The sequence below is a fragment of the Mobula birostris genome, chromosome 3 (assembly GCF_030028105.1).
Source record: "Mobula birostris isolate sMobBir1 chromosome 3, sMobBir1.hap1, whole genome shotgun sequence".
In the NCBI taxonomy this organism is placed as follows: domain Eukaryota; kingdom Metazoa; phylum Chordata; class Chondrichthyes; order Myliobatiformes; family Myliobatidae; genus Mobula; species Mobula birostris.
This window is the reverse complement of record NC_092372.1, coordinates 195797335-195819125: the sequence shown is the minus strand read 5'-3', so window position 1 is coordinate 195819125 and position 21791 is coordinate 195797335. Positions and strand designations below refer to the sequence as shown.

Genomic DNA, 21791 nt, shown 5'->3' with positions numbered 1-21791 from the left:
ATGGAACAATGAAGATACATTTGAAGGGAGGCAAGGCAAGCATATGAGAGAGAAGAGAAAAAAAGTGACATAAATAGATAAAGATGAGCAAAGATGGGATCAGGTACATAAAGGCTGGCATGGACTAGTAGGGCCAAATAGTCTTTGACTGTACTCTAAAAGTTGGGTGGCGGTGTAGAGATACATCTCTACCAAAGGAGGTGTAAGGCCCTCCTACCCTCTGCTAGCCTGCAGGTCACCCTTAGGCAAGATGCAAAGCCTGCTTCACCAACCCCTCCCCTCCCACCAATCAGGGTCACATGAGCCATGGGAGCAGGTGGTGGATGGTCGTATGAGCAGCTGGTGCATATCACAAGTCCTGGTTATGCAACCACTGATGCCAGGCAGACAATCTCTGAAGAGTATTGATAATGGCTGGGGACATCAGTCTTGTAAAGACACTGCCCAGAAAAAGGCAATGGCAAAGCACATCTGTAGCAGAATGTGCTAAGAATAATCATGGTCAGAAAAGGACGATGATCAACCACATCATCCAGACATGGCATATATGACCATACAACCATAAGATACTGGAGCAGAATTAGGCTATTTTGCCCAAGTCTGCTCTGCCATTTTAGCACAGCCAATCCATTTTCTCTCTCAGCTGTAATATCCTGCCTCCTCCCCATATCCCTTCAACCCCTGAATAATCAAGAATGTATCACTCTCTGCCTTAAGTATGTGTAGAAACTTGGTCTGCACAGTCGCCTGTGGCAATGGATTCCAGATTCACCACTCTCTGCTAAAGAAATTCCTCCTCATCTCCGTTCTAAAAGGATGCCTCTCTATCCTGAAGCTGTGCCCTCTCGTCTTAGACTCCCGCACCATAGGAAACATCCTCTGCACATCCACTCTATCGAGGCCTTTCAACAATTGGTAGGTTTCAATGATGCCAGCCCTCATTGATGGAGATGATATCAAAATTAATCCTATATGTGTATGGAAATACTAATTTTGTATGTCCATATATTTTACATATATATATTTGATTTTAAATGTGCATACAGAAGAGCTAAGTTATAATTGATTAATAATGAGCTACCATTTATCTTGTAAAATCCATCATGATTAATCACTTAAACAGCTGCAGCTCTACTCATAATGAAATGTTGTCACAGAAAATGGCAGCACTCAAAATTTAATAAAGTGCTCTTCAGTCAGCAGCCACGAGTGACAGGAATATGGTAATATCTGAGGCAGTGAGGGGTGTGGTGGCTCACCACTCTGCCATCTCCCTGGAGTCAGAGGCCCGTGCTTGGACTGGAATCTCTTCTGCAAAGCCTTTTTGCTGGATCCTTTTCATTTCTGTTTTAGATGTTTATTTAATTTGTAAGCTCCTTTCTGATTAACTCTTCAGTGCTGTGATTTATCATCGCCAGCTAGCCAACCAAAAATGTAAGGATTTACTTCAGAATCAGGTTTAACCTCGCCGGCATATGTCTTGAAATTTGTTGATGTTGCAGCAGCAGTACAATGCAATACATAATAACAGAGAATAAAAATAGTGAACTACAGAGTGTATATATATTAAATTGTAAAATTAACTAAGTAGTGCAAGAATAGAAATGAAAAGTAGTGAGGTAGTGTCCACGGGTTCAGTGTTCATTCGGATGGCAGAGGGGGAGAAGCTGTTCCTGAATCGTTGAGTGTGTGCCTTCACACTTCTCTACCTTCTTGCTGATGGTAGCAATGATACCACACGCTCCTCAGTTAATCTCCACAGATGGAAAATGATCAGGACCACACTTTAGAGGAGCCAATCAGAAATCAAAACCAGAATGAACAATATTGTAAACACGAGGAATTCTGCAGATGTGTGTACTTGACATAAGTAATTCTTAACCATATCTGAAGTATTGTGTTGGAAACAAAACTTGATCGCTAACAGTAAGCCTTCAAGTAAGTGATGAGGAAGTAATACCATACCACAGAACAGTGCAGCACAATGTGTCATCCATCTATTTACCATTGGGGCTGTGCCTTGCTTTAATTCAACAGTATTGTTTTTGTTTCGTTCAGATTTTTCATTCCACAGTGCTACCAGTAGATTGTTCTCCTTATCACTGTAAGTACATCTTCATTTAAAAAAAAGCATTACCTCATTCTTCACTAATGGCCATTAACTTGTTGACCTGTAGATTACCCCTGTTCTGGAATGCTAGGAATGGTATCTGGACTCATCACTGATAACCAGATCACAGCCTCATCTTCCATGGACCGTTATTGGGGTCCTGAACATGCTCGTCTTCTCACCAGTCGTCAAGGCTGGGCATTACAACAGATCCATCGGCCTTACAGTAATGAATGGATACAGATAGACCTGGGAATGGAGAAGGAGGTGCGGAGCCTGATCATTCAGGGTGTGAAGCAAAGGGATAATAAAGTATATATGCGGAAGTTCAAACTTGGGTACAGCACAAATGGATCAGACTGGAAGTTGGTAACAAATCCTGGCAGCTCTAAACCGAAGGCAAGTAGACTGTGATCACAGCTTTAGATGTGAATATTTCTTTTTGAAATGGAAGCAGGACCTCTGAGTTCAGCTCTTGCCATTGTGCTGTCACTAGAATTAATGTCTCAAGTGCTACAGCACAGCAATGCAAGCACATAAGCAGCACCCTGCCAAGAGTCTGGTGCCCTTTGTAATGTGTAACTAGATGCCTATTTCCACATTAAATAAATAAATAATTTCTATCCTCTCCACCCAGTCAGAATGTATTAATCTCAGATTTCCTTGCAGCCAAATATTGATACCATACAGAGCTGGCATTTTGTTTATGTGAAGTACACTAAAAATGCACACTTGTTTCTTGGGAGTCTTTGTGTGACAAACAGGAAAGCTGCAAGTCAATCAGAATGCAAAGATCCTCTTCGTAGAAGAATATCTGGATAATGGTGTGTTTGGCAAACAGCCTCCAAAATATTTTCATCGTGGTTGTGTTGTGCATTTGCAGAGTCTGTAACAGTTAAATACAATTTGCATTACCGGACTGTAAACAAGTAAAGGTTTGCTGAGCACTTTAATGTAAGTGAGACCATGGACATAGGAGCAGAATTAGTTCATTCAGCCCATCGAGTCTGCTCTGTCATTCCATCATGGCTGATTTATTACCCCTCTCAACCCCATTCTCCTGTGTTCTCCCTGTAACCTTTGACACCTATACAAATCAAGAACCTATCAACCTCTGCTTTAAATAATACCCGATAAATGGGCCTCCACAACCATCTGTGGCAATGGGTTCCACAGCATCACCAGTTAATTTGGATAATATTCATATGATGCTGGCACTCTGCTTGTTAAACTCATGTGGCTAAGTTCATTTGGCCCAACACGGCCTAAAGACTGTCCAATAATGACCTATGGACAATCCAGTGGTGTTAGCAGCCTGAGAATGCAACTCTGAGCAGAAAAAGAATGATTGCAAGACAAACATATAAATGTCATTTAAACATTCTTAATACCCGGTCCTCCTCTGAAAAGGTATACACATAGGTCACTTCTTACAAAGTGTAAACCTTTTTTCCACTAGTTGGTGTGATTCCATGGTACTGGTGATTTAGGAGCAAACCTTTATGGAGATCCATCACTAGTTTATAGCAATAAACGGGCCATATACTACCTTCACCTGACTTAAATGAAATGAATTTTGGAGGCAGAATATTATAGGTAGATATGACATTTTCTTTTTGCTTCAATTGGTGTTTAATTTCTTATGGTAACATTTTTGTGATAGTTTCTTAAATCACAATAAGTTGCCATTGGTTGAGATGAAAATTGGTATGATTATCTCCCCTTTATTTGGATGGTAAATTGGCACAGAGCATAGTTGCTTAATAAGAAAAGCTGTTGGATACATGACCTGTCTTCGTGATGAAACTCAGTCTTCAATTTACTTTTGGATATTGATTTGTTATTTACTGTTATTGTGTAATACCCATGAAAACTTTTAATTAGTTCTACTGAATTAATATACAATCCTATGCTTATTGTACATAATTCCAGTTAGAATTCTACTGTCAAGTTTTGAATTTTCAGGATCAATTTTATAATTACAAATATCACTGGGCTGTGAAAATTGATTGCATATTATGGATACACTAAGTAAACTTAGTTTCAGGAATGAGCATTTTTTTTCTCGTGTGCATTTCTGTTAATGGATTCGACTAATGTCTGACTGTTTTTTCCATATTGTCTAGGTATTTGAAGGAAATACCAACTATGATACGCCGGAAATTCGGAAGTTTGAACGACTTTTCACAAGATATATTCGTGTCTACCCTGAGCGAGCAACGCCTGCTGGGTTGGGACTACGCATGGAATTGTTGGGATGTGAAATCGAAGGTACTGTGTTTTTTTAAATGACCTGTGTCTTCACTGATTGGAGTACTGCATCTATCAAATGTGGTAATAGCCCTGGAAGGGAGGTGGAAGATTGAAAAAAAGACAAAATAACTGAGATCAACGCTTCCACTTGCTGTTCAATCTTCATTGACTATTTTTTGAGTGTCAACAAAAGCTGAAGCTTTGCACTCTGTCTTCTTCATTTACCAGTGCAAGTGTTCCTTCAGTTAGTGCAGAGGACATGTACTTTAGTGGTTACAACATTGCTATATAGCAGCCATATAACCTTATAAATAGACTAGAGGATATTTGAAAACCAACGTCTAGCTTAGTTATAAAATGTCTGTGACTTTTAAAACTATAATAATTTATGATGCGATACAGCACATGATCCAGTTTACACCAATGTAAAAATATCTATTTCCTGAGAGCAAATGAACATTTTACCTCCGCTACTTGTGCGCGATGGGATAAAATTTCATTTAACATAAAAAGGCATGCAATTCTTTTAACAGTATTTTAACAATAATGGGTTTGAACTAAGCAGGTTAATGCCCCCATTAAAATAGCAATGTGATCTCATACCATTAGACTCCTTGCTGCTGATGTGTTTAACCACAGAAAAGTCTTTGTGACTCACAAATTGAATTTACCCATCAAGAGAAATAACAATATTTATATCTATTTTGTGTTCCTCTTCCCTGTTGTTGAGTGATAATGTGATGCCCTCCAAATCTAATATTAGATGCTGATATTTAAAATGATCAGGATAGATGTATTGACTAAATTCTGTGCTGCACTCTTCTTTTGGAGGCCACTCCCTCGTTCTTAGAGGTGTACCCACATACCACTATCTCTCATCCCATGTGCTACTGAAAAGAGATATTATGTACTTATGAACATGTCCTTCAATTCAGGCATCCGTTAGTCTCATGAGACCATGGATTTGCACCCGTGGAAGGTTTCCAGGGCGGAGGCCTGGGCAAGGTTGTATGGAAGACCAGCAGTTGCCCATGCTGCAGGTCTCCCCTCTCTACGCCACCGATGTTATCCAAGGGAAGGGCATTAGGACCCATACAGCTTGGCACCAGTGTCGTCGCAGAGCAATGTGTGTTTAAGTGCCTTGCTCAAGGACACAACACGCTGCCTCAGCCAAGGCTTGAACTAGTGACTTTCAAATCACCAGACAAACGCCTTAACCACTTGGCCACATGCCAACACATGAACATGTCCACACCAATACGATATAACAGTGAGGGCACACCTACGTGTCCTTCCAATGATTGTAACTTCCAGAACTTGTCCAGATTTGCCTAGTAAAGACTATAATTTTGCATGTTCTTCTTTCACTTCACCAATCAGAAGATGCAATCTTAGATTTAAGCTTTTCTGAATTAGAAAGTCTTTCTTTAATCTTCTCCTCATCATTGTAATTAAATATCTATAACCTTTTTAATAATGTCAGCACGAGGAAATCTGCAGATGCTGGAAATTCAAGCGACACACACAAAATGCTGGTGAAACGCAGCAGTTCCACCAACATTTTGAGTGTAATAATGTCAGCATTTATTTAGCAAGTGGTTACTCAGCTCACAATGCGCTTCAGGTTGGGCTGACATTTCAATGAATGCAGTTCTGAAGGGCTGTTGCAATGTAGGAATGTACCACTTGTCGAATCAGTTGGTAAACCCAAATTTTGTCCTTTCTCATGGGTATTAAAAGATCCCACTGCACTGTAGGGTCAGTTGGGCATCAAGGGTGGGAGGCGGAGGAGCTGAGGCATTGAGATCAGCTACAGTATAGCTCCCCCATTCAAATCGCACTGTACCATCAAGTTGCGATTGTTCTCCCTAAAAGAGGTACCTCTTAGTCGATTGTATTTCACAATTGATCTGACCAAGCTATATACATTTCCTTGAAAATTCATTATTTAAGCAATATGATTGCAAAATGTATTTAAATAAAATTTCCATTAAAGCAGATTGAAGCATAAGTTAATGAAGAAGAGTGCTTATATTTATTTTTTATTTATGAGGCATGGAATCTGGTCTTTGTTCCCTAACTGGCTTTGAAAGGAGGATTGTAAGGTGCCTTCTTGAATTCCTTAATCAACGTGTTGAGAAGTTTGGTTAATGTGTACAATCGTGTGCAGTGCTGTTTGTTGACACGTGTAACTGCTTGTCACCTATCTGAATCCAGTTTTGGGGTTAGGCTGCTGCATTGCAATAAAAATATTTGTCTAAGTACAGTGGCATGCAAAAGTTTGGGCACCCCTGGTCAAAATTTCTGTCACTGTGAATAGTTAAGTGAGTAGAAGATGAACTGAACTCCAAAAGTCATGAAGTTAAAAATGAAACATTTTTTTCAACAATTTAAGCAAGATTAGTGTATTATTTTTGTTTCGTACAATTTTAGAGTGAAAAAAAGGAAAGGAGCACCATGCAAAAGTTTGGGCGCCCCAAGAGATTTGAGCTCTCAGATAACCTTTACCAAGGTCTCAGACCTTAATTAGCTTGTTAGGGCTATGGCTTGTTCACAGTCATCGTTAGGAAAGGCCAGGTGATGCAAATTTCAAAGCTTTATAAATACCCAGACTCCTCAAACCTTGTCCCAACAATCAGCAGCCATGGGCTCCTCTAAGCAGCGGCCTAGCACTCTGAAAATTAAAATAAATGATGCCCACAAAGCAGAAGAAGGCTATAAGAAGATAGCAAAGCATTTTCAGGTAGCCGTTTCCTCAGTTCGTAATGTAATTAAGAAATAGCAGTTAGCAGGAATGGTGGAGGTCAAGTTGAGGTCTGGAAGACCAAGAAAACTTTCTGAGAGAACTGCTCGTAGGATTGATGGGAAGGCAAATCAAAACCCCTGTTTGACTGCAAAAGACCTTCAGGAAGATTTAGCAAACTCTGGAGTGGTGGTGCACTGTTCTACTGTGCAGCAACACCTGCACAAATATGACCTGGAAGAGTCATCAGAAGAAAACCTTTCCTGCGTCTTCACCACAAAATTCAGCATCAGAAGTTTGCAAAGGAACATTTAAACAAGCCTGATGCATTTTGGAAACAAGTTCTGTGGACTGATGAAGTTCAAATAGAACTTTTTGGCCGCAAAGGTATGTTTGGAGAAAAAAGGGTGCAGAATTTCATGAAAAGAACCCCTCTCCAACTGTTAAGCACGGGGGTGGATCGATCATGCTTTGGGCTTGTGTTGTAGCCAGTGGCACGGGGAACATTTCACTGGTAGAGGGAAGAATACCAGCAAATTCTGGAAGCAAACATCACACCGTCTGTAAAAAACCTAAAGATGAAAAGAGGATGGTTTCTACAACAGGATAATGATCCTAAACACACTTCAGAATCCACAATGGACTACCTCAAGAGGCGTAAGCTGAAGGTTTTGCCATAGCCCTCACAGTCTCCCGACCTAAACATCATCGAAAATCTGTCAATAGATCTCAAAAGAGCAGTGCATGCAAGACGGCCCAAGAATCTCACAGAACTAGAAGCCTCTTGCAAGGAAGAATCGGTGAAAATCCCCCAAACAAGAATTGAAAGACTCTTAGCTGGCTACAGAAAGCGTTTACAAGCTGTGATATTTGCCAAAGGGGGTGTTACTAAGTACTGACCATGTAGGCTGCCCAAACCTTTGCTTCGGGCCCTTTTCCTTTTTTGTTATTTTGAAACTGTAAAAGATGGATATATAAAAAAAATCTTGCTTAAGATATTAAAGAAATATGTCATCTTTAACTTTATGCCTTTTGGAAATCAGGTCATCTTTTACTCGCTTAGCTATTCACAGTAACAGAAATTTTGACCAGGGGTGTCCAAGCTTTCGCATGCCACTGTATTTACCAACACATTTACTATATAGATTATTTAATGTAAAGACAATGCTAAATTAAATTCAGTGCTCTCCTTTGCAGAGTGGGGCAGGCAGAAGAGGAATTCTGATGTTTTGTCCTTGTGGCATTCAGTTACCTAATTTCGCCTTACTAATCTAGTTTGAAATAATGTGCAAACATGGTAACATTTAGTGACATTTAAAAGTTCAACTCCCAGTGCTGATCTTAAATTCAACTTCAATGAGACCAAAATTAAATACGAGCTCTTCAAGTATTCAGATTACTTCTACAGCTTGTAATAATTGAGACCAAAAAAAAAGATCAGGTACTGTTATTCTAGCTGTCAATACTTCCTGCCTTCTTATTTTAACACAATAAAATAGGTCAGCAGCTAAGTGCCTGTATCCTTTCGATCTGTGTTTTGATAGACTGGTGCAGCCACCAATATTTATGGCTCAACAGTTATTGTAGCTGTTAAACCCACAGATTTTTTACCATTATTTTTCATACTTTTAATCCAAGTTTATATCAGAACACACCCCTGCGTGAGCTGGGCCCTCAGTATCTATGCCCACTACGCTGAGCTTTGCATCACTGAAATAATTGTATAATTCAGGCCTGTGGAGGATCCTTTTCTTTGGAGACCCATTTGAGTGAGACAGAGTCAGAGAGTTTTAGTAGCAACATGTTCTACTGGGGAAGTAGTGTGACATTTGCCCAAGCACAGTTCATTGGCCTATTTAATGAGCGTATTAACATTGACAATTATGAACAGATTAAACAATCAGTATGATTGCAGTGCACTCACTCTAACTCTTTACTATATGGTTTGTTCCACCTAAATCTTTAAAATCTATTAAATCATGCTGGCGTATTTCTGACATTTCAAAAGCTAATTTCAATTTAACTCCTAGCAATCAAAACTGTCTGCCAGACTGAACAGTCTTATAGCCCAGTATGTCTTTGAACACAGCAGCTGCTCAAGTGTGAAGTGTTTTCCATTGCTGCTTTCTTGATCCTCACCAATGACATCCATATATTCAGGAAAATAATGAGAGCCTTGACTCCAAAAGGACATAGTGCACTTACCAAAGACTTGATTTTAACCCGGATAACAGCCTTTTTCAGTAAAAGTAATTGACAGGCTCCATGAATGTGGATGAGTTAACCAGTGGCCCATGCAGATCAGGATGATTTTTGATTTGATTTCTGATCCAGTGAGTTAACTTACCAGCAGCAAGATGCTTTAGAGAATCACAGAATGAAACATGAACTCTTCAGCTTGTTGGGTCTGAAATGAACCTGTGAACCCGTGTAATGAACTTAGTGCATTCTTGTCTCTAACTACTCACTCCACAAGAGATTTCTTTGTTTCTCTTGCTATTATTGGATCTTTTGCCAATTCCACTCATTCTATGTCCACTGGTCCTCGATAGTTCTTCAGATAGTGGGAATAGTTTCATGAGACGCCAGACATCCCACCTCTCCCGGAAGTTCTGGGAGTCTCCCGCATATTAATAGTGGCTCCCTAATGCCCACAAATTATATAAGATGTCCCGTAAATCAAATTTTCTGAGAGAGAAAGCGAGCGCGAGAGAGACCACGGGAGCGGGAGAGAGAGAGCGAGAGAGAGAGAGAGCGGGCGTGCGTCATGGCAGAGTGTTCCAAAAAAAGAAAATATAAAACGTACGTCACCCCAGATTACCCTAAAGTGTACCCCTGCCTAATAGGGGTCAAAAATAATGACAGTGTTGCTCGCTGCACTGTTTGCAACAGTGACTTTTCTATTGCCCATGGTGGGTTAAGACTGTAAAAGACATGTTGAGGTGAGTTTAACAGGTGTCATTTGTTCATTAGCATAGCTAACGTTATTTAAACTAGCTGGCTAGCTGCTAATGAGCTACTCTTTTGCAGACATCCCACCTCTCCCGGAAGTTCCGGGACTCTCCCGCAGATTGATGGTGCTACCTCCCTGAAATGAGTTTTTGCAGGGTGGGATGTCTGAGACACACAGCAAGCTTCCCCACACCAGAAGTATGTAATGAATAGGTAACATGATATTTTGCCAATTGTATTTTGGCATGAACACCAGAGCAAATTCCTCTGCTTCCCTGCAAAACATGTTAGTGAGGAACCTTGAGATCATTTTGGTGCAATATCTCACTAAAAGATGAAAGTCCAGTACCACACCAGAATGCCAGCCTATGGTTTATCCTTAAGTCTCTAAAGGGGGGCATAAACTCACAGCCAGTTTGTGGGAGTGCTGACTCACCAGGGGCACTGTAGCTGTAGGTCTCCTTCAACAGGATGCATACCATGGTTCTTGTTCCTGCTTGACAACACCAATCCTTGTTGAAGAATGCTATTACAAGGAGCGGGTGAGTATTTTGCTGTGATGTGTGGTGACGCCTGACTTCTCATCTACTTGCTTCTCTGTATTCACCCTGAAGGCTCATGTGCAGATCATTTCCACTTAAGCAAGATGAATCAGTTGGGGGGGGGGGGCAGAAGAAGCTGTGTTGAATGGGCCTAATAGTTTTTAATTACATTTAATAAGTATATTAAAATGCATGAGAGTTTTGCAGGTCCTTAATACATTGATCTTTCAATTGCAGTCCCAACAGTTGCTCCAACAATGGACACAGATGAGTGTGACGACGAGCTTGGAAACTGCCACAGTGGAACAGGTGATGCCTTCGACTTTACAGGTGCATAAATCATCCTCCTAACACCATCACTAACCTCCCACATTCATTTCCTTTATGCTATCTTGTTAATAAGCCAAGAATTACTAAAGCAAATCATCTATCATCCAATATGTACAGCTTATCCTTACAAATCTGCTACTATCAACACCTTCCTCCAGCTAATTGGGACTAATGTTTTGGCGTTCGTTATTCCTTACTGGGCACTGTAATACTGCTTTAGAATAAAAAATACACTGCATTAAACTGAAACTGAATCATTTGTTACAGCCTTACAGGCAACACAGTTTTTGCAGTCATGTTAACACGTAGTCAAAGCATGCAATCCAAATGAGCCTGAGAGTTTCATGGGAGAAATTTGTCTTTGGCCATGGGTGTTAATCTCACTGCTGCTTCATAGTATCATAGAAACTGATGACAAAGACAGAAACTATTTTGTCCGTTGTGGTCATGACGTCCACAAAAATGAATGTGCATATGTGAGTACAAGCAGCTGCCAGGACTCTTACTTGTGTTTAGCATTAGCAAGAAAGGCAAAAATATGTTTTTTTCCCAGCCCTTTCATCTAACTGCCGATGTCAAATCCTGCATTTGACATGGAGAGCTTTGTTTTCTATAAAATAGTTTTTACAAAACGAGCCTGAAGAAGTAATGCAGCCTGGTGACATCGTTCAATCAGTCTGGAGCACAGTATTTAATTAACCCTGACAAAAGTGTCACGTCTCTATTAATTTTCTACTTTGTGCTTCCAGCAATCACCAGCGTCAACCCTGTGAGACCATCCCCTCTGATTTACCTTTGTTACTCTCATGTCAATCTGTTCTCGTTTTATGACCCTAAAATACACTGCAACAATTCCAAACTGTGTGTCTTGTTATGTCTGTCATGGCAAGCAGAGTGTTAGAAGAGGGTGGGGTTTGGATGATAGTAGGAACACTAGCTGGTACTGCATTGTTCCCCTCCAGTCATAGCTTGGGGTCTGCAGCCTGGCCTGTTGATAATTTGACAATTGTTTGCGTGCTTTGCAGTTTCCCTGCTGTGGGGTAGGAATCTCTCCTCGTCTGTGAAATGCAGCATGGCGGAGAATGAGACCGATTTTATTTTTTAGTGCAGCGGTTTTGAAGGTATCGCTTGGCCCGTGGGTCTGTTGGCGGCTGACAGCGGCATTGTACAGCAGCCGGAGCGAGTGGTTGAAGCAGCTTAAGGTGGCATTGCTTCAGCTGTACACAGCCATGATCTGTAGCTGTTTGCACACCAGTTACACTTTCAACAAATACTGCTTCTGTAGAGAATTTATTTTAGCAAGTCACAGATGGGCAAAAGAAGGGTCAGCCCTTTGTAAATCTGTTACCAGTTCTTTCCAACCAAGGGTGTAGAAACAAAGGGATTGGTTCAAAATTCTTCAAATAGACCACTGCCGATTCAAAGGGAGTATGTAGTCTCGGAGAAACGGTCCCTGTACATCATGTCCACATAGCCCCGTGGTGTTGTTGAAATGCAAACGATCTTCACCAGGAGTTACAAGGTTGTTGTTATGCGTGCATACAAAAGATTGGAACTATTGTTTCTTTTATCTGTGTGTTAAATTAGGTAGGAAAATAAGTAAATGATAAGAGTTTTAAAGCTATCTCTTTTTTGCTATAATCCTTTTCTCTAATTCAGTTTATCAATTAAGGCCACCAAAGGTTCCAGAAACAGTGGTTTTATTTTGTGAAAGACCAAACCTACCAGTGTGTGGCCTCTTCTACTGCCAAGATGACACCAGTCTTAGGCTGGAAGAGCAACACCTCATATTCTGTCTGGGTAGCCTCGAACCTGACAGCATGAACATCAATTTCTCTAGATCTGATCATTTTCCTCTTCTCTCTTTCCTCTTCTTCTTCTTGTAAAGTTTAATGGCAGTTGGCCCTTCCCTCTTCTTCCATTCTGCATTCTGGTTCCCCTCTTATCTCTTCCCTTCACCTCCCTATAACTTTCCCTTTTGACCCCTCCTCCTTCCCTTCCTCACATGGTGCATTCCCCTCTCCAGTGAGATTCCTTCTTCATCAGCCCTTTACCTTTTCCACCTAGCACCTCCCAGCTTCTCACTTCATTCCTCACTCCCCACCTACCTACATCCCCTCTTACCTGGCTTCACCTACCACCTTCTAGCTTGTACTCCGTACGCTCCCCCATCTTGCTTCAACTTCTACCCTCTTCCTTTCTGGTCCTCAAGAAGTGTCTCAACCCAAAATGTCGACTCTTTATTCCTTTCCGTAGATGCTGCCTGACCTGCTGAGCTCCTCCAGCATTTCATGCATGTTAACCTCCCAGTCACTTCTTCCCTCCCCTGGCACCAGCCCCCACACCTTAGTCTTTGTTTCGGCACATGAGCTGAGTTCCTCCGATCCACTGGAGGTATTGCATTATTCACTGCTAATTAAATTGAATGTACAAGAACTCAGAATTCATTCCACAATTATCTTTTAACATTTACTAACAGAATAACCTTCATCCCCTTTCTTCATTGTGGATATGGTGATTTGGAATCCACATCCACAGAGAAAGAGATTCTGCCCAGAGGAAGTGGATCGCTGCGTAGTTTGACTACAAGTAACAGCTCCAGAGCCGTTTGCATGCTCTACGTCTGATTTGAGATCTTGTAACTGTTTTACAGGTGGCAATACTGCTGTAAGTACAGAGGAACCAACGTTACCTGAGTTACCACTTTTCCCAGGTATGTAGCATCTGTATTTGAGTTACTGCAGAAATAGTTTAGCATGCTCTTAAATGTTTGTAAGTTAATGGTAGAAGAATATCAGAGATAGAAATAACAGTCCTTAAAAATGTATTCAGGGCTGAAGGAGGTTTTGATCTTAACTGCTTAGAGAGAAGGTCCCAGAGTTTGGCAGGTTTTGAGCTTCACATTTGATGGAAGCCCGCTTAACATGATTGAATGAGGTGTCCACTGATCTTTGGCAAAGATTAAAACAGGAGTACTCTGCGAAAATTCACCCTTGTTCTGAGTATAGATTCAACTGCTTCAGAAATGGCCACTCCCCGTCAGTATCGAGGACTGGCAAGGGGAGATGCAGCACAGGTCAGAAGGTGAGAAATGTTCTCCTTCTTTAGTCTTACAATAAACTTCAACTTGACCTCAGGAAAGCAATCACCGCAAGACCATAAGACCTTAAGATGTAGGAGTAGAATAAGGCCATTCAGCCCATTGATTCAGCTCCACCATTCCATCATGGCTGATTTATTACCTCTCTCAACTCCATTCTCCTGCCTTCTCCAGTAACTTTTGATACCCTTACTAATCAAGAACTCTTCAACCTCAGCTTTAAATATACCCAACGAGATGGCCTCCACAGCCATCTGCGGCAATGAATTCCATGGATTCACTACCCTCTGACTAAAGAAGTTCCTCCTCATCTCTTTTCTAAAGGGATGTCCACTCTAAGGCTGTTCCTTCTGGTCTTAGATTTCCCCACTATAGGAAACATCCGCCCGAGTCCACTCTAACTAGGTCTTTCAATATTTGATAGGTCATTCAATATTTGCAAGGCCAGGTTGTTGACTTTGTTTCATAGATCCATTATTGGAAGGAGCAGCAGACCTATGATACTATTGTGATGGAGTAATGACATTCAGTCAACTCCTGGTGGAGTCTCAAACTAACTAATAAAACATTATGTGTGGCTTTCACGAATTCAAAATCAGGTTTTTAGCAGGAAAATTATGGAAAACTAAATATTCACTTTTTATTCCATGGAAATAGATCTTCTCTTTCAAATTATAGGATGTTAGACTCCCAGCAAACTACCATTGACACACTTAATCCATGAAATGTGTGGACTTTGAGTCACATTCGCTCTATGAAATGTGACTTACTTTACAAAGAAACTGGGAATCCATAATGTTTAATACTGAAAGTAATTTAATTAAATGATTCACAAACATATCCAAATAACAAGCTCCAAGTTTTTTGTTTATTTGTCACATAAGTATAAAGCTGTCTGCAGTATTGGGTCTGATATATCCACAACGGCCAAAAAATATTCTAATTCTTATTGCCTGATATTGCAAAATTGGGCACGAGAGTGAGAGGTAAAGGAGGAATTAAAAAAAGAATCGCACTTCACAGAAGCTGAGGTTGATAGCAAAGCTACTATGAATTTCAATACTTCTATTTATGTACACAGTTGGCATTTCTTAAAGATATTTAAGTAGCTTTTGCATGCAGCGATTAGCTTCTCCAAAAGAATATACGTTTGTGATTTTATTTCAATTAAAAAAAGATCAAGATACACTCAATGCTGTCAGGTTGCCTTTGTGTTGTGCTCATGTCACAGGTTGTCAGCACGCAGATCTTCTTTCCTGCATGTAATGGCTCGAGGGCAGTGCTGGCAAGGGTCAGCATTTATTGGCCATCCCCAATTGCCCTCGGAGATGGTGGTGGTGAGCCTCCGTCTCAAACTCCGGCAGCATATGTGACCCAGCTAGCACTAGGCCAGAAGTACAGTCAAAGCATTTGCAACAGCTCATGCCAGTAAGATCTTGTTTTTTCAAAACAAACATAATGTACAACTCTTTGCGCAACGATCAGGCCTCTAGATCATTTTGACAGGGGAAGAGCACAACAAATAGCTGCGAGTTCTTCATCTGAAAGGAACCACTAGTCCATGAGGAACTGGGGACAGCTCAGTCGGGCAGCCTTCTTCAGGCAGACTGCCACCAGGGAACCAAGCAAATGTGCCCAGAGGTGAACTGAGTGGGGAGGCTGATAATGTCACCTCCTATCATTGTAGCTATTACATCAGTTACATTGACGGGGAAAGCCTCAGGGAATTGTAGGGCAGCACATTAAGAGCAGGGACATGATTTAACAGATCTCCTTGAGCCTCGGTAGGAGCTGGGGTACATTTTTACATTGACTTAAAGTGATGAGACAGCTTCACCTCTCGCAACTGAAAGGAAAAGAGTGGTGTATTTTTCTTAACTGCTCAGTGAAAAGCAAATGAACAAGTCTCCGTTTGTCTGTCACACAATTTGTTGAGCTAGTGTTAGCATTATCACCCGTAATCTCTCAGAAAAATTGTAATGGTGAAGGAGCAAATGGGACTAAAGTAATTGTTTACTGTTCAACACCAGAAATATTCTAGACAGCTGCAGTTTAATATGGAAATCCATGATCCCTGATGACCAGTTCCAGCTATTAAATTAAAAAAGCATTTTTGTTCAATTTTCTTCTATAAATCATTGCAGTATCCCCAACTGTTTCTGAACATCATCCATCATCAAGACGCAGGTCTCAGTCTTAGTCCTGAGATAGCTCAGAAACCAATTAGACCTTCATATCTTCATAGCTCTAGTTCTATCACCTAAAACAGTGCTTTGCTTAAGAGCACCTTATATTATCACAAAGCCAAACACTGCTTGGATATAGCTTAGTATGTCATATAGGTGAGGTATCCAAGGCCAAGGCACATCACACCACAGGCAGTGTTACCTTATACTGTCCACTGCAGGCTTTGAGTTTGCCTGTGTTTCCTTCCCGTTTTGTATAATTTACACAAACTCCTCTTTCAGCACCCTTCACAGTGCGTGGTGCTCACGTTTCTAACCCGCACCATGGAATGCAGCCAGTAATTTGATCCAGCCCAGTTGGAACATTTTTTTTCAAAGGTCTGGAAAAGGGTCCATAGGTGAGCTGAGGGTAAAAAGTAAACATTGACACAGTAACGGTAGAAGGCTCAGAGGAATGCACTTCACAATGAGCTGCTGCCCCATCTGCTTTAAAAGGAGTGCTTGTCACAAATTTTATCTCTGCACCGTTATCCTATTCTGGATCAATATTATAACTTCTTGAATGCTAAATGCAATGACAGCCAAGTAAAAGGATCCCCTAATCTACTCTTGTTTAGAATGAAAATGATTAAGACCCTCAACCATCTCCACATAAGAGTATTAAAGTATTCAGATCAATTTATTGCACTGGTTTTCCATATTATCCGAATGTAAAAAAACTCAAACCGGCTTCACTGATTCAACTGATAAATGTACTTGCTTTAACATTGCCGTCTGCAACAATGCAGTACGACATTTATCCAAGCCGTAAATCTTTTCAATAGTGTTCCATTCATTTAGAGCTGTGTGATGCCTCAGTCTCATTTTATTAGACAGCCTCCCTCCGTTGGAAACCTGCTATTAGAGCCAGTAAGTGTGTGCCTTTGTGCAAATTGTTTTTGTGGAGAGGACTGGTAACACAATGGTGCTAATAGAACAAACGCCACCAATTTGGTAGATAGGAGGTTTCCAGAAACCACAGTTTAATTTTCACCATGGCACGCACAACTGAAGCCTTGCATTCTTTTATTTTCTGATGCAAATATTCCAGATGACTGCAAACTGTAAACGTCAAATGCTATTGTCAAATCCAATGCCCTTTTTATTAGAGAATCGTCTTCTCAAACACTGAGCAGAGAATTAGTTGATTGGAATAATGTAATATAGATATTAGCATTTCATTTTTTGAGGTTCATCCTGTTGTTTTGGACAAACCCCAGACATTCTTTCAAATAGAATGTGGAATGTTTTTTGGCGGTAAAGACAGGCTATACACAAATGATGTCATAGAGTCATGGAGTCACAGAGTCTTGCACACACAAAGATAGGCCCTTTTGTCCAATTGATCCATACTAGCCAAGCTGGATATGACCTACATCTCTTCATACCTTTCCTGTCCGTGTACCTGTTCAACTACCTTTTGATTATATTAGCAAAATGGTGGAGCATGCGCGATGGTCTGAAAAGCCTATTCAGTATCATATGAGTGTTCTGCTTCCTATAGAAGTTAATTTACCCCCCCCCCCAATGTAGAGGGAGGAAAATATGGTGGAATTTATGTACAAATAGCACCAGAACCAAATCCCAGGGCATAAATGGAATCAAATGATCTGAATCATGGGATCACAGGAAGATTACACTGCAGGTGCAGTCCATTCATTCTATCAATTCTACATGCCAATTCTATGCAACAACAAGCCACTCGTTATACTTTCCATGTCCTTTCACTCTAAACCCTATTTTTTCCCTTTCTGATGCTTATCTAGTTTCCTTTTGAATGCCACAATTTAATCTGTCTTCACCTAGCAGTGCACACTGAATTCTAATTACACGTTCATAAAAAACAATTTTTCCTTATGATTTTAATACCTCTATGAGATCTTCCACTGTCCCAATGAGTGTGACCCTAGTAGATCCAAGTAATTAAGGTCCTCCAACTCTGGAACAATTTCTCTAAATTGCTTCAGTACCCGTGGCCTTCATACTGCGTTGAAGTTTCTCAACAGAAAAGGACAGAGTTCTCCAGTAGAGGCCAAATCATAAGCTCATTTTCCTTGCCTTGCTTTTGGTCCACCAATCTATAAAGCTCATGATCCCTAGTGCGTTTTAAACAGCTTTCTCAACTTGACCTTACCCTTTCAATCATTCATACACACTCATCCCTAGATCTCTGTACACCTGCTCTTTTTTGTCTATTGGCCCTACCAAAATGTATCACTTTGCATTTTTCTGTGTTAATTCTCTTTGGCCACTTCTCCACCTGTTCCACCAGCCTGTCTATACACGCTTGAAGTCTTTTGCTATCCTCCTCACAGACCACAACGTTTCCAGGTTTGCTAAGTAATGGGTTCCGGGTTATGAAATAATCATCGCATGAGTGACTTGGTTTTGCCAGTGCCAGTGTATATAGGTCATAGCAGACTCTCAAATCATTTGCATTATTATATATTCACTGCGTAAGATACTTGAAACTTTGGATAACATGTTAGAAGAAGTGTTTGCTGACCATTAGACTTGCTCACTAATTTTCAGGGTGTAACTAGACAACCAACTCCAGTATAATTGCACATTTTTATAAGACTAAATACAACCAGCTGACAACACATAGAATACAGAACATAAAACGGCAAAGTGCAGTACAGGCCTTTCAGCCCACGATGCTGTGCCTTCCCTTTAAACTGCCCTAGGATCAATCTGACCCTTCTGTCCCACATAGCCCTTCACTCTTCATTAATGCAATGGCATTATGATTAGATCATCAGTGGGAGCTTGCTTTTCTTCTATGAGGTAAGTGGTTCAAGATTAAGTAGATAATGACATTTCACTTACCAAGAATGACATAGGAACATAGAATACAAAACCAAAGTGTGTTAGAATTTAGATATCACTGGTTAAGTCTTATTGGTACTGGAGTGTTGTAGATAACTTCAGGCAGAATAGCTCAGGAAAGATTAAAAAAAAGACAGAAGGAGTACAGAGGAAGCTTAACAGGATATTACTAACAAAGAGGGACTTCAAATGAAGACTAATTAGAAAAATTAGGACAGTCCTCCTTTGACAAGATTAATAGCAGCTTCCAAGACGATTAGCAATTTTGAAGGCATTTACATAAAAATACTATAATGCCTTTAAAATTGCAGTCTATGTATACAATACTATGCAGTCTCAGTATCCAAATATTAATAATTTAAATCAATTGATGGAATCTATCCAGACTTTATCTTTTACCCAGCAAGGTCCTGTGTTCTGACAACATATTCCCTGGAAAAAGGTGAAAATTGGCCCCATATATAGGCTTTAAAAAGTGGTTGGAAGCTTAGTTGAAGCTGAGCAACCAACTGTACATGATTATGAAAAAACAGCAGTGGTCTCGGGACTAGGTAACTCTTCCAAATTCACAGCACAGCATCAGTGGCCAAGTACTTTCCTCTTATCCCGTACGTTTTAACAAAGAAGGCAAAGGAGAGAGAATTTCAATTTTCACACCCTTAAATGTAAAAGAGGGTGCCCAACAGACAGATGTACTTTCGAGATGTACCCAAGTTATTCCTCTCTGGAGAAGCCACACTGAGTTTCATTCTTGAAACGAGTCCCCGCAGAGAGTGGCAATCAGCCGCTTTGTGCATTCTGCATTTACAGACATTGCAGGTTTGTGTTTACGTTGTAACATCTACTTCTAAGATCCATTGACCAATTTAATCCCATTTAATAAGTTAATGCCCCTCTGGTTATTTGGAAAGTGTTGTAAACCCAGTTGTTGCATTAGTTCTGCCGTGTCTGAGCCCGTGAGGGACTAGGTTGACGGTTACGCTTTCTCATCCAGCTATTGACAAAGCTTATTAAAGGGTGTGTACAGTCTGTGCCACACATCAGATAAGATTGCAATGTGCAGTATTAGTAATAATGACCTTTGAACAACTTGGTGTGTATTCAGACAGAGAAACTGTAAATCAGCACATTCCATTGTTACCATTGTCACATAACCCGAACATGGTGCCAAAGTGTGTTTGTCCATGGACACCCCAGCAGTAACCCCTTTGGAATGCAAGGGTTCATTAATTCCTGTAATCTAGTAAAAGTGAGAATGTGCTCGATAGCTCGTGAACCACCCCCAACCCTAAATGAGTCCGGGTCATTAAAGGGACATCAGCGTGCCTTGAGGGAGTTTTGGCGTTGTTCCTGGAGTTACTACCAACTGCAAAATACAATCACTGCTGTCGCACTGAAGGCCAGGAAAGCAGCCACTGCAGCATATGTGGAGTCCACTGCGTGCACACTGACCTGATCATCTGCCAGCCCTTACATTTTAAAGCAACTATGTGTTTGAACACAGTTACAGTCCTGCCATTGTCTACAAAACAGGCAAAATGGCAATAGACAGAGTTCTTATAAACTTTTGAAACAGTATATCCAAAATCAATGACTTAAACAAAAGGGGATTAAGTGCCAGTATGTTTCAATGTACCTGTGATAAATATATCCAAACCTGAATTTCTGCAGAATGCTAATCGTATGAAAGCGACGAGGAAAGATTTCCATCTATGTCACTCCATTGTCAAGTTCAGGACATTTTTAGAGGCTTTGCAGCCTGTGTTGTATTTTATGGTATGGTCACTTTGGCAACATAGGAATTGAGCAGCCAATTTATACACAACAAGCTCCAAAATACAGCAACTGACATTAATCAGCTAGTCTGTTTTAAATGAAGGGGTAGGTATTTTAACTCCTCCGCAGTTTGTTTACTTATTTTATTTAGAGATACAGGGCTGACCAGGCCCTTCCAGCCCAACGAGCTGTGCTACCCACCTATTTAACACTAAATCAGCCTTGGTGGAATGGCAGTGCAGACTGGATGGGCTGAATGGCCTAATTCTGCTCCGAGGCGTATATATTTATTGAGATACAGCACGGAATAGGCTGCGCCGCCCAGCAACCCCTGACTAGCCTAATCACAGGACAATTTACAATGACCAATTAAGCTAATAACTGGTTCATCTTTGTAAAGTGGGAAGAAACCAGAGCACCCAGAGGAAACCCACACAGTCATGGGGACAACTCCTTACAGACGACGCTGGAACTGAACCCCGAATTCCGATGCCCCGAGCTATAATAGCATTGCACTGACCACTATGTTTCTAGACTTCCTGACGTCTTGTGCAAAATGGCAGCACCATGCACTGCTCTTTTAACACCAGAATTTAGACTCCTGTGCTTGGAGTTCCTGGGGTATTAAGCCTTTGATTTTCTGGCTTACAACACAAGAGCCCTAGCAACCTGACTATTAGGCAGGCACGTTTTTTGCCAGCTTTAGGAGTAATGGTTGACCCTCCCCTGCCCTCTCATAGTGGGAAGTGTTTTCAGAGTAGTGCAATGTGAACAAAGAATATTTCTTCAACCTACAAGTCAGGGCTTGGTCAAGAGTTTATGCCAGTTTAATCCAACTACTGAAGAAGTGTTTTATGCGAACCACGCTTCTGAAATATCTGATTAGCTGTAAGTTCGTGCATCACTCCCTTTGAGGAGTTAATTTTCTATG

The 21791-nt window shown here is 40.8% G+C and overlaps 1 protein-coding gene across 4 annotated transcripts in view; it reads left to right on the top strand.

Moving 5' to 3' along the window:
• Positions 1-21791, top strand: part of nrp1a (neuropilin 1a) — a 195539-nt gene that overhangs the window by 150107 nt on the left and 23641 nt on the right. For 3 of the 4 annotated variants that reach the window (XM_072253978.1, XM_072253977.1, XM_072253976.1), the window contains 4 exons: positions 2178-2509; positions 4237-4381; positions 10838-10930; positions 13584-13643. In XM_072253978.1, the coding sequence (XP_072110079.1) occupies positions 2178-2509; positions 4237-4381; positions 10838-10930; positions 13584-13643 (630 nt within the window). The remainder of the gene's footprint in view (positions 1-2177; positions 2510-4236; positions 4382-10837; positions 10931-13583; positions 13644-21791) is intronic. The other variant, XM_072253979.1, reaches the window with a different exon arrangement.